This window comes from Terrapene carolina, unplaced genomic scaffold (genome assembly GCF_002925995.2).
Source record: "Terrapene carolina triunguis isolate 2854851 unplaced genomic scaffold, T_m_triunguis-2.0 Scaffold96, whole genome shotgun sequence".
Taxonomy (NCBI): domain Eukaryota; kingdom Metazoa; phylum Chordata; order Testudines; family Emydidae; genus Terrapene; species Terrapene triunguis.
Window position 1 is genome coordinate 42,578,698 of NW_020664447.1, and position 16,135 is coordinate 42,594,832.

Below are 16,135 nucleotides of genomic sequence, written 5' to 3' on the forward strand. Positions count from 1 at the left end.
TTATAGAAGTCAGGAGAGATTGGGGGGGGGGGGGGGGGTGTTAAATTTCCTTTTAACTAAAATGACGAATATCCACCACCGCTTTACAAAACCTGATTCTCACTACTGTCGCACCTGTTGATCTTTGTGATTTAGTCCCAGACAAAGCTTTATGGGAAGTTTAGTTCCTTCACGAGGAAGTACTGACAGATCTAAATGTCACATGCCACTACTAACCCCTACTAAGGTGCTACAGAAAATCTCATCCTCCACCTCAAGTGTAATGATCTCTGTCAGAAACAGGAAAAAAAAAAAAAAAAATCTTCCAATGCTGAGCAGCATCCAAGGGGGGGAAAAAACAAAACAAAACAAAAAAAAAGCGGCCCTACAGGAGCACTCAACTAAGCCGTGAAGGGAACAGTTAGATTGCTTGGCAGAGGATGCCAAAGGCTCTCAAGTATCTGCTTCAAGATGGAGGATGAAATGGTGTCACTGACTCATGGAGAAGTGCTATGGTCAGTCCTTGAGGAAACTGATTGCTAGACTTTCATTCAAATGCCCACTCAGTGGTGCTACTTGTGAAGTACCATTATATGTAATACTCAAATTACCATTAACAAGTATTGTACTTGACGGTGCTGGAGCCAAAACAGGTAATTGTGCAGAATGTCCCACTATGGGTATTCAGAATGGACTACTGTATAATGGCTGGAAACAAAGTGAAGAGATCCTACAGAAAATTCAACTGTATGGATCAGACCAAAAAACTTCTTGGAAAACTGTAGAAAAGACCACAACCCTGAAATTCCAGACACAGGGATTAAGATGCATCTTTTGAGACACTGCGCTGCTTAAGAATCACATTTTTATGTTATTGTACAGAACCATGCATTTGTGTAACATGACAGATATTTGCAGACATACATGTAAATGCAAAGCTATTGCCTTCCTTTTACATTTCTGTCAGTAAAGCAGGCTAAACAACCTCATTTGGAAGCAAACCAAAAGCAATTCCTAATTTGAAAGTGATGAATGAAAGTCTATGCCACCAAACACGCCCCACTGCTTCTTCCCATCGCCCCAGTCTTCACCTGAATTAATACTATAAAATGGGGAAGCAGTCCAACTGAATGAGGTCATTTTTCTGTTCCCAGTTCTCTCTGGGCAATGAGGCATTCTTATCTTCATGCCAAAGGGATCTCATAAGAGGAGCTTCAAGAGGCAAGCTCAAGCTCACCTTCAGAGAGAAGCCAGAGGAAGTTCTGAGGCATTAGCGGAAATTAATCTTCCAATTCTTAGACAACCGTGACCATTTCTCTCATAGTCCTCCAGAACTAATTCATTGCTTTTCAGATAACAGTACCCAGCTGCTCTCTCCTTAGAGCTCTACCGAATCCATTTGTTTTCAGATTTCTGGAGACTAATTCCTAATATGCATGTTTCACAGGCAGTGGACGTGACCTATAGCTCAAAAGTTTTGTGTTCATGTGCAGCCTCAAACAATAACTGTGTGACCCTACAGCCAACTTTGCCTCTCCTCTTCATACTTTTGTGGGTCAATGAAAGGCTTGTCAATGGACCGGATCATCAGCTCCCCACAGTACACGCATTCAGCTGCCACAATATCATCGATGTCTGCCTTGATCTGTTCCCGACTCTGCTGTCCCTTCCCCAAGCTAGTGGCATCTGTGTCCTTGGGACGATGATGGGCTTTGGAGGGCTGGCTTGTGGCTCCCAGCTTCTTCTGAAGGTCTTCTAGCTTAGCTTGCTTGTAGGCAGGCAGGTTTGGAAAAACTGCCTGGAACAGACAGTCATAGTGGAACATGTGGCCGCAAAGGAAAAGGTAGAAAGGGCGGTTTAGGAGTGGAAAGTCACAGGCTGCACACTTTTCCTGAGGCTCCACAGAGCCATATTTGTTTCTCATCTCCTGGATGTCCTCCCGGATTCTCTTGGCACTCTGTGTAGCTTCCTCCATCTCTCTTTTCAGCTCCTCAATGTGCCTGTTGTAGTCCTCCAGAGAGTTGCAAATAGCCTCCTTGAAATGGTCGATGGTGACAAAGTCGGGGAAGAAGGGCAGGACATCTTCAATCTTTAATAGGTTGCAGCTAGAAAGGCAGGCCATGGCCTTCTTGACGTCCTTCTCTTCCTGGACCACGTGGCGAGCAATTTTCAACCAGAGCTTCTTCCGGAGTTCCTCATCCTCTTCAGGGAGGTCTGCACAGGACTTTGCTAAATCCACATCCACCTGAAAATTGAACAGAACAGTAAGGAAACAAAATTACGATTTCCTCTTCACTTCCCTCTCCGTCATGAGAGCCCACTACCAATACAGGAAGGACACTGGTAAGAGATCTCTCCATTATGTCAGCCATAACTACAGCTATATAGTTGACATGCCCACTTGGCCGTTCGTATGTCAGCCACATCCTCCCTCCCCGAGACATTCACTGCCAACACAAAAGGTGTGCATAGTAATTCTGGATCACTGAAGAGTGATCTGAAGAGTCATTAGGGTCCAGGAACACAACAGGAAGATCTAGCTCTCCAAAGCCACTAATGACCTTCGACCTCCAAGGTTGACAACAATGAATTAAGTATCCACCCTCATACAGCAGGCACCAGTTACACATTTTTGACCTTTACTGGGCTGGAGCATTTATCTCCTCTACAGTATTCTCTATACTCAGAACACAGGATTCTGCAAATATTTTGATGAACTGAACACAGTAAATGTCAGCATTTTAAATTGTACACACTACACTGTCACCATTCAGAACCTGACTAAGTTACCTCTACACTAATTTAAACTTTCGACAAGGTGACCAACAGGGATAAATTCATTTAAAGTTTTTCTTGCATTTTTTTTTAAAATCAGGAGATTAAGAATCGGGTGGGATCCTCAGGTCAGCAGAGCTGGTTAGCAACGAGCAGAGTACCCCAGAGCAGGGACTGCATTAACAGAAACCATATCCCCCCACCACAGTCTCTTTCACTCTCCTAAGATTATGGTCTGTGAAAGTCAGATGTCCATTGTGGGTGTCTGACTCTGGCTCAGGCTAAGGACCTGTTTAATTGTGGTGTAGACATTTAGAATCGGGCTGCAAGCCTGAGCTCTGGGACCCTCCCACCTCGCAGGTTCCTAGAGTCTGGGATCTAGCCCGAGCCCAAACATCTACACCACAATGAAACAGCCCCTTAGCATGGGCCAGAGTCAGCTGACATGGGCCAGCTGATTTTGAATTGCAGTGTAAACATACCCTGATAGTTCTGAGCTTCCACTATTGCTCTAAGTTAATAAAGTGACAGACATTTCTTCCTATCTTGGGGCCTTTATAACCCTTTAAACACACTAGCCAGCCTTCTCACCCCTTCCCTTAAAGAAGGGAAAAGCTCTCCACTACTGGATCTTCAAGAACAAATGAACTAAGAGTACTAAACATAGTAGCACACACCTGCAGAGCTAGATCCACTGCTTCCTCATATAACTCCATCACTTTGTAAACATGGACACAGGCTCGGTGGTGTCCATGCTCTGCACACAGCCGAAGCGCATACTTCAGGTCATAGTGGATCCTGTTAGGGTTGGTTCCTGCTTGTTCGAGGTATGATAGCAGTGAGTCTGGCCGACACAAAGCATAGAGGGACAACAGGTAGTTGTGAATGGCTTGCTCCGTTTCCTCCAGCTCACACACACAGAATTCCATGTATCGAATAGCTTCACTGATCTGTTGGGTGCTCCCACTTTGGCTGTAGTTGACGAGGGCAGGTATGAGCTTCCTGGCATCCAGTTTCGTGCCCATAGAGATCCAAGCATCAACCACCTTCTTGGGGATGTGCTGGATCAGGACCGGAGAGAACTTGTAAAAGAGCTTCTCATCTCTGTGTCTGGTAAGGACATTTAGGGCTTCATCATAGTCATCGTGCTGGCAGTGATGGGCTACCACTCTCTCATAGTCCTGCATAATAACTGAAAAATAGACCATGTGTTCTGTGTCCCCATGGCTTGCTAGCAACTCATAGATGGATGCTCGGTTATTGAACAGGCACTCTTTGTTTCTGGGGCTGCTCAGGAAGCTGCAGAACTTCTCCCGAGTCTCCTCATAGAGATTCCTTTTCGAGGTGTTCCCTTCCAGAGCACCTAGCCGATTCAAGTAGAGCTCTGTTAACCAGGTGGTCAGCAAAGTTGTCTGGGTCTTTTCAGAGGACTTTAAGCTGGCCAGTTTCTTGAGCAGAAACTCCATCAATGCCTCCTCCTGCTTGGCTTCAATGAACTTAAGGGCAATCTCTTCAAAGTAGTTCTGGGTCAGTGCATAACACTTGGCACTATCTAGGTACCTCTTGTTTTGGAAGGAGTGTTCTGCCTCTCTTGCCAACACAATATCCAGGCACTCAGGACGGTCTTTGCAGTACTCTTTGGCCAGATCAAACTTGTTAATGTTCATGTACATCTTCCACACATCTCTCGATTCCCGTTGTACATGGTAGCGGAATACAACTTTCTCCGTGTGGATCCAGATCTGCCCAACTGTGGGATCTTTGATCATGCGCTTCAACGAGCCAAACTTCTCCAAGAACAGGTCTTGGAAGACAACCTGCCCATTCAGAGTGCACACAGCCTTCACTCTGTCAGGCAATAGCAGCAGGAAGTGGAACTGGGTGAGCACTATGGAGATCGGCTTGTTAGCTGCCACGTCTACATCAGAGGGATACTCCCAGACCCGTTCATCACTCAGAATAGAGTCAGGCCGTCCATAGTCCAATGTACCATACAAGACACCATTTCCCATCATCCAAGCAAAGGAGCGTGGGGAGGAGCGTAGCTTTGGAGTGTAAAATGCTATTTCGCTGTAGCCAAAGCTGGCTGGGAACTCTCGGAAGCTGGGCAAGTGGTCTGCATGCATGCCAAACACAAAGGCAAAGCCCTGCTGCTCCGTCCCCTCAGGCACTTTGCCAACAAACTGGAAGAGTCTCTTACGAGTAGTGGCAATGATAAAACATTTCCCGTCGAGCCCTCGCTCTATTTCCAGACAGCAGACTGGGGTCGGCCCTGCCTCCTCCTCTAAGGAATAGACCAGTCGGAAATACTGGTCCGGATTAGTGCTGAAGAGACTTCCCTCGCTGACAGAGATCTCAGCCTCGTATATTTGGCCCTGGACTGTCCCCACCAGGATAGGACCAGTGTTAGTCTCTGAACCCAGAAACTTGTTCCAGCCCACACTTTCAATCAAGTGACCTTTCCAGCGGGAAAGCGTCCGCACCTTCTGAGCACTTCTGTTCAAATACAGGCATTCACTAGTGTTCAGTGCAATCACAAGGTGAGATCCTGCAAAGGCATATAGCAAGCGAGAGATGATTAATGGGTGCAGGGTTAAAGGAACAGTGAACAACACAACCCAGGTAGCACCACTACTGCAAAGCAAGACTTCTGGTTGTTCTCAGAGTCATGTTAGACAAAACATGGAAGTCAAGTTCCTAGAGTTCCCCCAGGAATTTGAATTCATAAGAACTTGGGGATTGCCATAATGGATGAGATCAGTGGTCCATTTAGCCTAGTATCACAACTGACAGTGACCCCAGAAGCTCCAAAGGAAGGTGCAAGAAACCCTATATGAACAACTCTGGAATAAATGGCCCATAGAAAGTCCAGGCTGCTAATTGTTGTCATTAGGTTTTACATTTTATAAGTGTTTCATCCCAGCTAGAGTTAACTGTGGATATTACAATTATAATCCTATTTAGAATTCTGCTAAGCTCCTGGCCTCCCAAGGCCAAAGGAGGCAATGGGCTCCAAAAATTAGATGTACATCGTGTAATGAGAATTTTTTTTTTTTTTAAACCAGTTGTAATAAGCTAGCTCAAATCAGCCCACATCTGTCAGTGAAAAACTTGGACAGTGGTTCAAATGTAAGGGGTGAGGCACAGTACTCTTCCTCTAACACTTGAGTATTAAATAGGCAGAGTCCCTGGACAATAATTAGGTAGTCTGAATTCATTCCCCAGGTGGACCACATACTCCTTACACACACACACAATAGAAACTGGAAGTCTTCCTTAATTAAATGCTTGTTTAACACAATTATTGCATTTGTTGTAAAGATTAAACAGCATTTTGCAATTTCCCCTACACCATCACCTCACCTGTGTGGTCCAAAAACATCCTGTAGACTCTGGCTTCGTCCTTGCGTCCCAGCTCTACCTGATTAGGTTCATCTGCCTTGCCAAGATCAATCCTGCAGGGAGGAATGACAAAGCAAGTTACCAAGAGGCAGGAGGAGCCCATGTAACTGTGGAAACAAAATTATACCTTTCTCTTTTACAAAAGACCATGAATCTGCACCTAGTTTAGAGACGGGGTTTCCAAGCAACCCAAAAACAGGCTGTGAAGGCTTCAGATCTTAAATAGTATGAGTTACCTGAAAAGCGTGTCTCTGCCAAGGCTCATACAGAGCTGGTTACAGGAGACCACAAGGCTGTTAATTTTCTCTGGAGGAGTGAAATCAATCCTTTGCTTGTTAAATATTGGAGTCTCCTTCTCCAGCCGAGCATTCACATACCCTAGGAAAAGTAAAAATACAAATGTAGTTCAGAAAAAGAGACAACACCACAATGTAACCTAAAACAAGGAGCAGAAACAGGGAGGACTACAGGAAAGTGAAGTGCTCCATGGTGTGGAATCATGGGGAGTAACATCTATTCTTTTCCCCAGGTGTATGTTTGGAGCTGCAGTATAAGTCTATTTTCCCATTCTGCCACAGTGCAGCAATTTATCACATGGCACTAACTTGAAAATAAATAGACACAGCAAACTCTGAAAACTCTGGAAGAAACTGCACATTACAGTTACATTACAACTTCATAAAAAGCTGATGAAGAGGATGACATAGGAAAACAAACGGTCAAATACTGGAAAATCAGGTTATTTTGTTAAAACACTGAAAAGTGGGCATGGTGCTGTACAAGATGCTAACATAGATGGTATCTGTGCTCCAGAGAGTTTACAGTCTAATGAAAGACTCAGAAATCAGAGGTGGCATTAGTTTAAAATGTTTCATTCGGGGAGGATAAAATTAATTTCTCTCTTATTCAGTCTAGCATCCATCACACAAAAGAAAAGGCAGAAATTGAGATTATTCAAAAGGTTAAAGATGGCTAGATTTTTCCATAAAATTAATCATTTAATTGCCAAAAACAATTTAAGATCAGTGACTGCAGGCAATACAGCTGTAAGTCACAGCTAGATCAGTAAAAAAAAGTTTCAAAATACTTGTATAATGTTTTACATCCACAAAGCTCAAGCACTTGATAAAGATGAAAAGGTACCGTTACTCCAATTTTACATTTGGGAGAAACTGAACCATGGGGTTCAGTGAATTGACTGAAGTCACACAGCTTGCTGAGACTAGCACTCGAGTCTGGTGAGTACCAGAATCAGTGCCCTAAACATGAAGCCACAACACTGCCCAACAAAAGCCAAAACTAGGTAGAACTGCCTTCCAATTTCATTACAAACTGCAAACTTGAGCCAGTGTGATCCAGTTCCTGGATCTTTTGGCAAACCTGGATTGAATTTCAAGCAAGGCTAGGACAAATTAAGATTTGGGGTTTAAACCTGGCAAATGTGGTCATTTTGTCTGAGTTGCACACTGCATTTATTTTTAGGTCTGCTGAAGCCTGAAACTCAAAGTGAAAATCAGGTGTGTGAGAACTGAAACTGGGAGTTAGAGAGGGAGTAGAAACTAATGTCTTTCATATTGTTCTAGTCACAATGCTGATCTAAACTAGAACCACCACCACCACTATTCAACTATTTTGTTTTAAAGGCTCCACTTACACACTTGGGGACCACCAACCTGGCTAGTTTGGGAGACACCAAATTTAGATGGTGGCAGATTACTAGACAGGGCAGTCTGGATAGCGGGTGGGAGGAGAGAGTTTTACATAAGCAGCATGACAACATTCTGCTACAGAAACTGGTTCAGAACAGGCTTATAGTTTTGTTTTAGTTCATAAAAGCTTTAAGTTTTAAAGCAGGTGCAGTGACCTCAAGAGAAGGCCAAGCATTAAGACAGTGAAGGGAGGAGGGTGAAGGACTAGCCAGGGCAGCGGGATGGGAAATGTATCCATTAAGATGGATAGGCTTTTAACACCACATAGCAGGGTGGAAGAGTGGCATGACTGGTTTCATTTTTCTGAAGCTGGACAGGGCTCAGCTTTCAGAAGCTTAGGACAACCTAGAAGCACACAGTTTCCATGCCTAAATTAGGAGAGCAGCATTCAGAAGCTGCCCATGGTGGATGGACTCTAGCCAAAAGCCACAGAGGAATTCAACTCTGCCACTGAACTGTAAAATAATGTGATATTCACATGGAATAAAACATGAATGATACTCGTTAGTAGAATCCAGGAGAAATATGCATGTCAACAAAAAGATTGTATCACAAAGCTCTCTCCATATCAGTCCTGTGATACAAGTTTTTCCCCTGCCTGAATTTCCCATGCCTCCACAGGACACGATGTAACCCCTTGACCAAGAATATTGCATTCCTCTAACAGAATGACCAGGCCACCTCAGGCTAGACAACAAGAAAGGACTGGTCATTTCTGGTTCCTTTCCTAGGTTAAATTTACACCAGCCTCCCTCCACGGATGGAAAACTACTGGCTCCACAGCGATTTCTAGGACAGTTATATCCATGTAGTGAAGTTAGCCTGGGAAAATCTTCACTTGCAAAGGATTTACAAGGTACACAAGGTTACTCCTGGGGGAATTCTGCACCACTGTGCAAGTGCAGAATTCATGTTCCCTGCAGATTTCTTTTTCCTCCGCAGAAAATACATTCTGCAGGAGAGGTGCTGCAGTTATGCCTTTCACCCACCAGGAGCTGCTGTGGTGCCAGAACAGAGGACAGCTGCTCACCAGCTGTAACAAACCATAGAGAGGAGGACAGCCTGCATTCCTCACAGCATCCTGCCCACAGACAGGTGAGAATGCACATATGGGGAGGGAACACAGACAGAACAGGGCACATGGGGCTGCTGAGGGTCACAGACTGGGGTTCAGAAAGGCTAGTGGAGGGACGGGGCTGAATAGGAGTGGGGTTGCAGGGCCACATGGGGACAGGGTGCAGGAGGTGCAGGGACATGTGGATAGGGGGTGCATAGGGACGGGGGAGGGAGTGCATGGACACATGGGGACAGGGGCAGATGTGCCTGACTGAATGGGAGAAGGTAGGGGGTCAGCCATGGTCTGTATGGGGGAGGCTCCCCCACTCCCTCATACTCCCCCCCCCCCAAAAAAAATTCCCTGTTCCACACTTCTCCCACCCACATCCAACAATCCTCCAGGTTCAATCCCAGGCTCCTTCCCAGCAATTACTTCCCTCTCACTCAGCTCCTCCATTACCCCGACTCCCCCAAGTCTTTGCACTGCTTCTGAGAGGTGCAGGAAATATGTTCCTACACCAAAATATTGTAGTTTGAATGAATTATTACTCAAAGTTCTGTATTAATACACCTAGGAAAGAATATATTTGTCAAAAAAAAATAATTCCTGAATTTTTTTCATTGTCTGTATTGTTACAGACATACTTGCTGACAGGTATTTTTAAATAAGTTACCAAAATAATTGAAGCTGGCATGATTATATTGTATTATTCTGACAAATAAAATATGCAGAATTTTAAAATATTGTGTGCAGAATTTGTATCTTTTTGGCGCAGAATTCCCTCAGTAATAAAAGATAGAACATGGCTGCTGGAAACCAAGGCCACTGGCTGAAGCAGCCAAACAGCATGGCATAAAATTAAAAACACAGTATAAAAGGAGGGTTAGAAGACCATTTGATTGGCAGGATAGGATTCTGTGGTCAGCCCAGCACAGTAGAGGCAGCAAATGCTCTGCTGCCATGTGGCAGGGAGCAGAGTTTAGGCCTAGAGCTCTGTAGGCTAGCAGGGGCCTGGAACAGCACAGGGAAAGCACAAGCAGCCCCTATAGCCTTGTCCCTATGCTATTTTCAGCAACTCTCCCACTGCTGGTCTAACACCAGCATAGCCCAGTTACTGGCTAGAAAAGATATAGCACTAGTGTAGACGGGCTGTCCACATTTATCACTGCATCGTCTAGATCTGCTGCAAGCACAGTCAAATGACACGGAGACAAAAGTACTGGCACCTTCTCTACCATCGCTCTCCCCCTGTTGCTGCACTGATGCTAGTTCAATAGTGGCACATTCAAAAAATAGCAAGCGTAGAGGTAGTCGAAGTGTGCACATTGGAAGAGATGGGAAATAACTTCATGCTAATTATGCAACACCTCTTTTGGGTAGCACTTCATTAAGCCTTTGTGTACACATAGTTTGACCATCCATTTAACTAAGTCAGCACCCCCCTGTTGTGGGCACTTATTTCAGGCTGAGTGTCCTATTTTGGTTTTGATTAAGTCAGCGAGGAACCGATACAAGCAAAATTGAAAAAGGACACTTATCCTGAAATAAGAGGGTTCATAACTAGTGGTCATACGGATTCTAGTTAAATCGGTGCTCAAATTGTGTGTAGACCACGTAGGGTTGCCAACTTTCAAGAGTGGAGTTTCACTCTGATGGGAAAGTGATACAGCCACCCATCACTGAAAAAAGAAAAACATGGAATGGAGGATGATCAAGGCACAAGAATCAAGCCATTAAAATGAGATCTCTAAGCCACATTAACTTAGAGTCAAGAGAGCCAGAAAAAAGTGAATTGTCCACTCAGGAAAAAATAAGGTTGTCTCATTCAGACGACCAATGAAAATCAAACTCAGTAAAGAAAGGGACAGTTTAGCTTTTGGATGGAAGGTTTTACTGATTTCAAAGCTGTTCTATTTAAAATTATCTATTTTGGATTCCTTGAGAGATTACCTGTAACAATGCAGTCAGTTGTATGTGTACTTCAATCGTTAATTTGAGATTTGTAATTAGTGATCTTCACCAGAAGGGGAGAGATGCACTTTCTTAGCCTCTGTTCCTCTACACAAAAAGCTTGGGTAGGATTCAATTGGGTTTATTCCATCATATATAGTTTTTCCTGACTTGGAACATGAGAACTAGTTTTGGTTTGGAGTCTCAAGCCCAATCCTCTCAAATGTGCACAAACACTTTTTTAAATGCACTTTACCTATCTGGGTTTAGGATTCTAAATGTTGCACCTTCATTCAGATTTCTGGGTGAACCTGCTTTCTTTCTACCTCTCAGAGGCTGAAACATCTGGAGAAAGACAATGAAATAGGATCACTACCAACTCCAGCCAGGTGCTTTGGAGTAAGGCAGGCCATTTCATGTTGGGACTTGCAGAACCTGCAGTTTGCACTTCTGCCATCCCCAGTCTTTGTTCTTTTGGGATCTACATCTTTCTGAAATAGCATCAGTAAAAGCATAGCAGTTTGGCACCACTTCAACCAGCTTAACACCTCCCAAAATTTCAGGTACAATGTTATGGTTTGCTCTTATGTGGATGTGCTCTACATAAAGCTATTACTTTATTTATTCCCCAAACCAAGCTGTTGAAACTTTAGATCTGTCTGCAACTGCAGCCAACCGATTTACTTTCAAGTCATGTTCAAAGCTACAACCGGAACCCTGAAGGGACACCCACAGATTTTAAAATGGTGATGAACATGGCTGCATCTCAACTACACCTGCAGTTAAACACGGTTCAGCTGCCCCCTTTGCTGACCAGCGGTGACTCCAGGCACCAGCGCTCCAAGCATGTGCCTGGGGCGGCAAGCCGTGGGGGGCGCCCTGCCGGTCCCAGCGAGGGCGGCAGTAAGGCTGCCTTCGGCGGCATGCCTGCGGGAGGTCTGCCGAAGCCATGGGACCGGCGGACCTCCCACAGGCATGCCGCCAAAGGCAACCTGCCGGCCGTGCTTGGAGCGGCAAAAAAGCTAGAGCCGCCCCTGTTGCTGACACCCATTTGTCAGCAACAGGTACATTTTTAGTGAAGACAGAGTCTATGACAGGGGTGGGCAAACTACGGCCCGCGGGCAGGATCCGGCCCCTCAAGGCTTTGGATTTGGCCCACGGGATTGCCCCCTGTGGCGCCGTGGGCCCCGCGCCGCTCTCAGAAGCTGCCGGCACCACGTCCCTGAAGCCCCCAGGTGGGAGGGCAGAGAGCTCAGTGCATTGCCCTTGCCTCCAGGCACTGCCACCTGCAGCTCCCATTGGCCGGAACGGGGAACCACGGCCAATGGGGGCTTCGGGGGAGGTACCTGGAGGTGCGGCAAGGGCAGAGCGCGTGGAGCCCTCCGCACCCCCTCCTCCAGGGGCCGCAGCACTTCCTGGAGTGGCGCAGGGCCGGCATGCAAGGCATGCCACCCTAGAGCCACTTTAGGTAAGTGGCGCCAGAGCCCGAACCCCTCCTGCACCCTGCCCCCCAACTCCGTCCTAAGCCCCCTGCCTGCACCTCACAACCCTCCTGCACCCCAACTCCCTGCCCTGAGCCCCCTCGTACACCCCACACCCCTCCTGCATCCCAACCCCCTGCCCTGAGCCCCCTGCTGCACCCCTGTGCACCCCAACCCCCTGCCCTGAGCCCCCTTCCACACCCCTGCCCCCTCCCTGAGCCCCCTCATACACCCCGCACCCTTCCTCTGCCCTAATCCCCTTCCTGCACACCGCACCCCCTCCCACACCCCAACCCCGGTCCTGAATACAATTTCCCCACCCAGATGTGGCCCTCGGCCCAAAAAGTTTGCCCACCCCTGGTCTATGATAACTGAAAAACTGCTAAAGAGATGATATTGCAGGAGTCAAGAGTGAGAGCAGAGAAACAGGTAAGGAAAGGAATTGTTAGCCAAACTCTCTTAAAAACATTCTGCTTTCGTTAACTTCCAATTAGCACCAAAATAATTAACATTGGGGGGCGGGAGGGAACCTCTGTTAGAGATTCAGAACCCTGACTTCAATTAAACTTAAGCAAATAAAGGTCACAAGCCATATTTTAAGAAATATGAGCTTCAGTGTATGGACTATGTTTAATTTGTTCTCTCTGTTTATCCTTTTTAATTTATACACAACCTGGTATAATTAAACTTTTCCCACAAATATGCACCATACAACCCTGCTTACCTAGCAGTTCCAGATGATACTCAAAACCTTTTGATAGATTAGGATTCAACTAAGGTGCGGAGCCAGTCATAGATACTTTCAGACGCTTATGCCTGCAGATTTTTAACTCAGCAAAGAGATAGCAACTTTGCAGAGTGGCCAGCACTGAAGTGGCAAAGCTAGAAAGAACAGTCTTTTTAAAGCTAACTGGGTCTCGTATCTAATTCAACCTTATAAAGTGGCAGTAGGAGAACCACATGTGAAACTCAAGATTCACTAGTTTGATTAATAGGGGATGTACTACATAATTGCTTGCCCCTCTAGCTAGTTACTCCTCATTCATATTGCATAGCTGGCATAACCCATCACATAATTATTGTATATTTATATTACAATTACATTACACAGGTGGACATACATAATGTAGGTGCCAGCACTTCACAAATCATGGTATAAAGTTTCAAACCAACACAGATTGCTTTCATGCCACACTTCTGAAGTAGTAACCATACTAATATGAAATCAGCCCATGTGAATTACACAGCCATTATACATGTGATGGAACCTATGTTGTCTGCATCCAGTATATTGGTACGTTTCCCTGGGCTGGGCAACTAACATGATGTCACTAAGCATCACACATACAACATGTTTAATAGTTTCTATGGTCACTCAAGTGCCTCAAAAAGGAAAGGAGCAAAGAAAGACTAAGAAACTGATTAAAAAACAAAATCAAGAAGTAAGTGGCATAGACAGGAGGCCTCCTGTGAGACACTACTGCCACAAATTTGGATTGACAAATGGAGAAGCAGTGGTTAAAGCTCACCCCAAGCTCATAACTTTAAAACCATTTCACATTCTCTCTTTTGCCACATACACAAGTGCATTCATACAGCACAGTGGTATTTTAGGATTAAGTCATTTTCCACCCCACAAAATAATTTCACTCTAAATAGAAATTCCCTATAGTCAGAATTTCAATTGCAATGAAGCAATTTGGGACTGGCATCCTTCCTCAAACAGTTTTACTCTATAACCCAAGTTCAAGCTAAGCTCTAAACACAGGGCCCTACCAAATTCATGGCCATGTAAAACGCTTCACAGACCGCAAAATCTGGTCTCCCTCTATGAAATCTAGTCTTTTGTGTGCTTTTACCCTCTATTATACAGATTTGACAGGGGAGTCTAGTGTTTCTCAAATTGGGGGTCCTGATCCAAAAGGGAGTTGCAGGGGGGTCATAAGGTTATTTTAGGGGGGGCCGTATCACCACCCTTACTTCTGCACTGCCTTCAGAGCTTGGCGGCTGAAGAGTGGTGGCTTTTGGCCAGGCACCCAGCTCTAAAGGGGTGCCCTGCAAGCACCAGCACAGAAGTAAGGGCGGCAATGCCAATGCTGTTGCTCTCTGGCCACCCAGCTCTGAAGGTACTGCCGCCATCAGCAGCAGCAGCGCAGAAGTAAGGGTAGGAGTACCGCAACCCGCCCTACAATAACCTTGTGACACACACACACACACACACACAACTCCTTTTTAGGTCAGGACCTCTACAATTACAACAGCGTGAAATTTCAGATTTACTTATCTGAGATCATGAAATTTGCAATTTTTAAAATCCTATGACTTTGAAATTGAACAAAATGGACTGTGAATGTGGTAGAGCGCTATCTATACACAATGGAGTATCTCAGAAGAACCGATGTACTATAACATTGTGTTCATAGGTTAAGTACACAGATTTCATTTGTGATTACAAAAATACTGTACACATCTTCTCATTTTCTGTACTTCAGCTATTAGCAAGGCTTCCATTTGCTAAACCTAATGTAAAATTCATTTCCTAGCAACTGCCTCAACATGAAGTAGTAATAGCAAATATCCAATGTGCACCCAGAGACAGTCAGAGCAGCATCACACTACAGAGTGCTCTCTCTACTCTATAGCCTCTATCTTTGGTACCTATAGTGATGAATTAAGGCCCTAATTGTCCCCACATAGAGACAGGGCCGGCTCTGGCTTTTTTGCCGCCCCAGGCAAAAAAGCCTCCCGCCGCCCACCCCCAGCGCGGCAGGGGAGGGCGCCGAGCCCGGCCGCGGGCCCGCTCTCCCCGACCAGCCGGAGCCAGCCGCGGCTCCGCTGGCGGCCGGAGCGCTGGGAGGAGAGCCCGGCCGGGGCTCCGCTCTCCCCGGCGGCCAGAGCGCCGGGGGAGGGCGGCGAGCCCGCTGCGGTTCCGCTCTCCCCGGTGGCCGGAGCGCTGCGGGGAGGGCGGCGAGCCCGCTGCTGCCCCGCTCTCGGGCCGGAGCCCTGCGCCACCCCCCTCCAGGTGGCGCCCCAAGCACATGCATGGTGGGCTGGTGCCTGGAGCCGGCCCTGCATAGAGAAAACCTGGAAAGATGAGAACACTGAGAATTCAAAGTACTGCATGATGATGATAATTTCCTCTTCTATAGTATCACCATAGAATCTGAAAATGCACTACAAACTAAGCCACACAACTATCCATGAGGTATTATTGCACCCATTTAACAAAAGGGGAAACGGGGGCAAGGAGGGGTTATTTGCCCTCAGTGGTACAGGAAGCCACTGGCAGACTTGGGAACAAAACCCAAGTCTGACTCTACAACCCTATTTAACCAGTAAGATCACAGTGCCGCTCAGCGCCTGCTAGACGCAGGTCAACAGGGCAGTATACTGCAGGCCTGTAATGTTTCTCAGTGTTTTTTGCAGTGTTTTTGCTCAAGTCAGACGGGGGGGGGGGCGGGCATTGTGGCCCAGGAGCAGTTCTCACGCTCTGACCTACATAAATGATCAAGTGGACCCAGGCCCTTACCGGAGTGCGGGATGCCCACGTTGGCGCGGCTCTGCTGCAGGGAGGCAGAGCGGGACAGGGAATCTTCGTACTCATCCAGGATGGAGGCCATGGCTGCACCTGCCGCCCACTCACCAGCCGGTCCCGGGGCCCCGCCACTCACTCTGCTCCCTCCCAGGAGACACCGGGCACCCCCTCAACTCATCCCAATGCAGCTAAGGGGTTAGACAACAGCCTCCCTGCAGCCCCCGCCCCCCGACAGACCGGGGCAGCA

The 16,135-nt window shown here is 46.4% G+C and overlaps 1 protein-coding gene across 1 annotated transcript; it reads right to left on the reverse strand.

The window, feature by feature from the left end:
• Positions 1 to 350: 350 nt before the first annotated feature.
• Positions 351 to 16,128, reverse strand: VPS18 (VPS18 core subunit of CORVET and HOPS complexes). Its single transcript, XM_024201753.3, has 5 exons — positions 15,883 to 16,128; positions 6,393 to 6,534; positions 6,118 to 6,209; positions 3,432 to 5,302; positions 351 to 2,224 (listed from the first exon to the last, which is right to left on the reverse strand). Exons 1-5 carry the CDS (start codon positions 15,971 to 15,973, stop codon positions 1,496 to 1,498), a joined length of 2,925 nt encoding a protein of 974 aa, XP_024057521.1. The 5' UTR covers positions 15,974 to 16,128; the 3' UTR covers positions 351 to 1,495.
• Positions 16,129 to 16,135: the final 7 nt, after the last annotated feature.

What these genes read in the sequence shown, in the direction of transcription:
- VPS18 (XM_024201753.3), bottom strand. Translation starts at nt 15,973, where the DNA reads ATGGCCTCCATCCTGGATGAGTACGAAGATTCCCTGTCCCGCTCTGCC. An exon ending in CGTGGGCATCCCGCACTCCG is followed by an intron (nt 6,535 to 15,882) that starts GTAAGGGCCTGG and finishes TACTTTTCCTAG; the next exon opens with GGTATGTGAATGCTCGGCTG. An exon ending in GGCAGAGACACGCTTTTCAG is followed by an intron (nt 6,210 to 6,392) that starts GTAACTCATACT and finishes TCCTCCCTGCAG; the next exon opens with GATTGATCTTGGCAAGGCAG.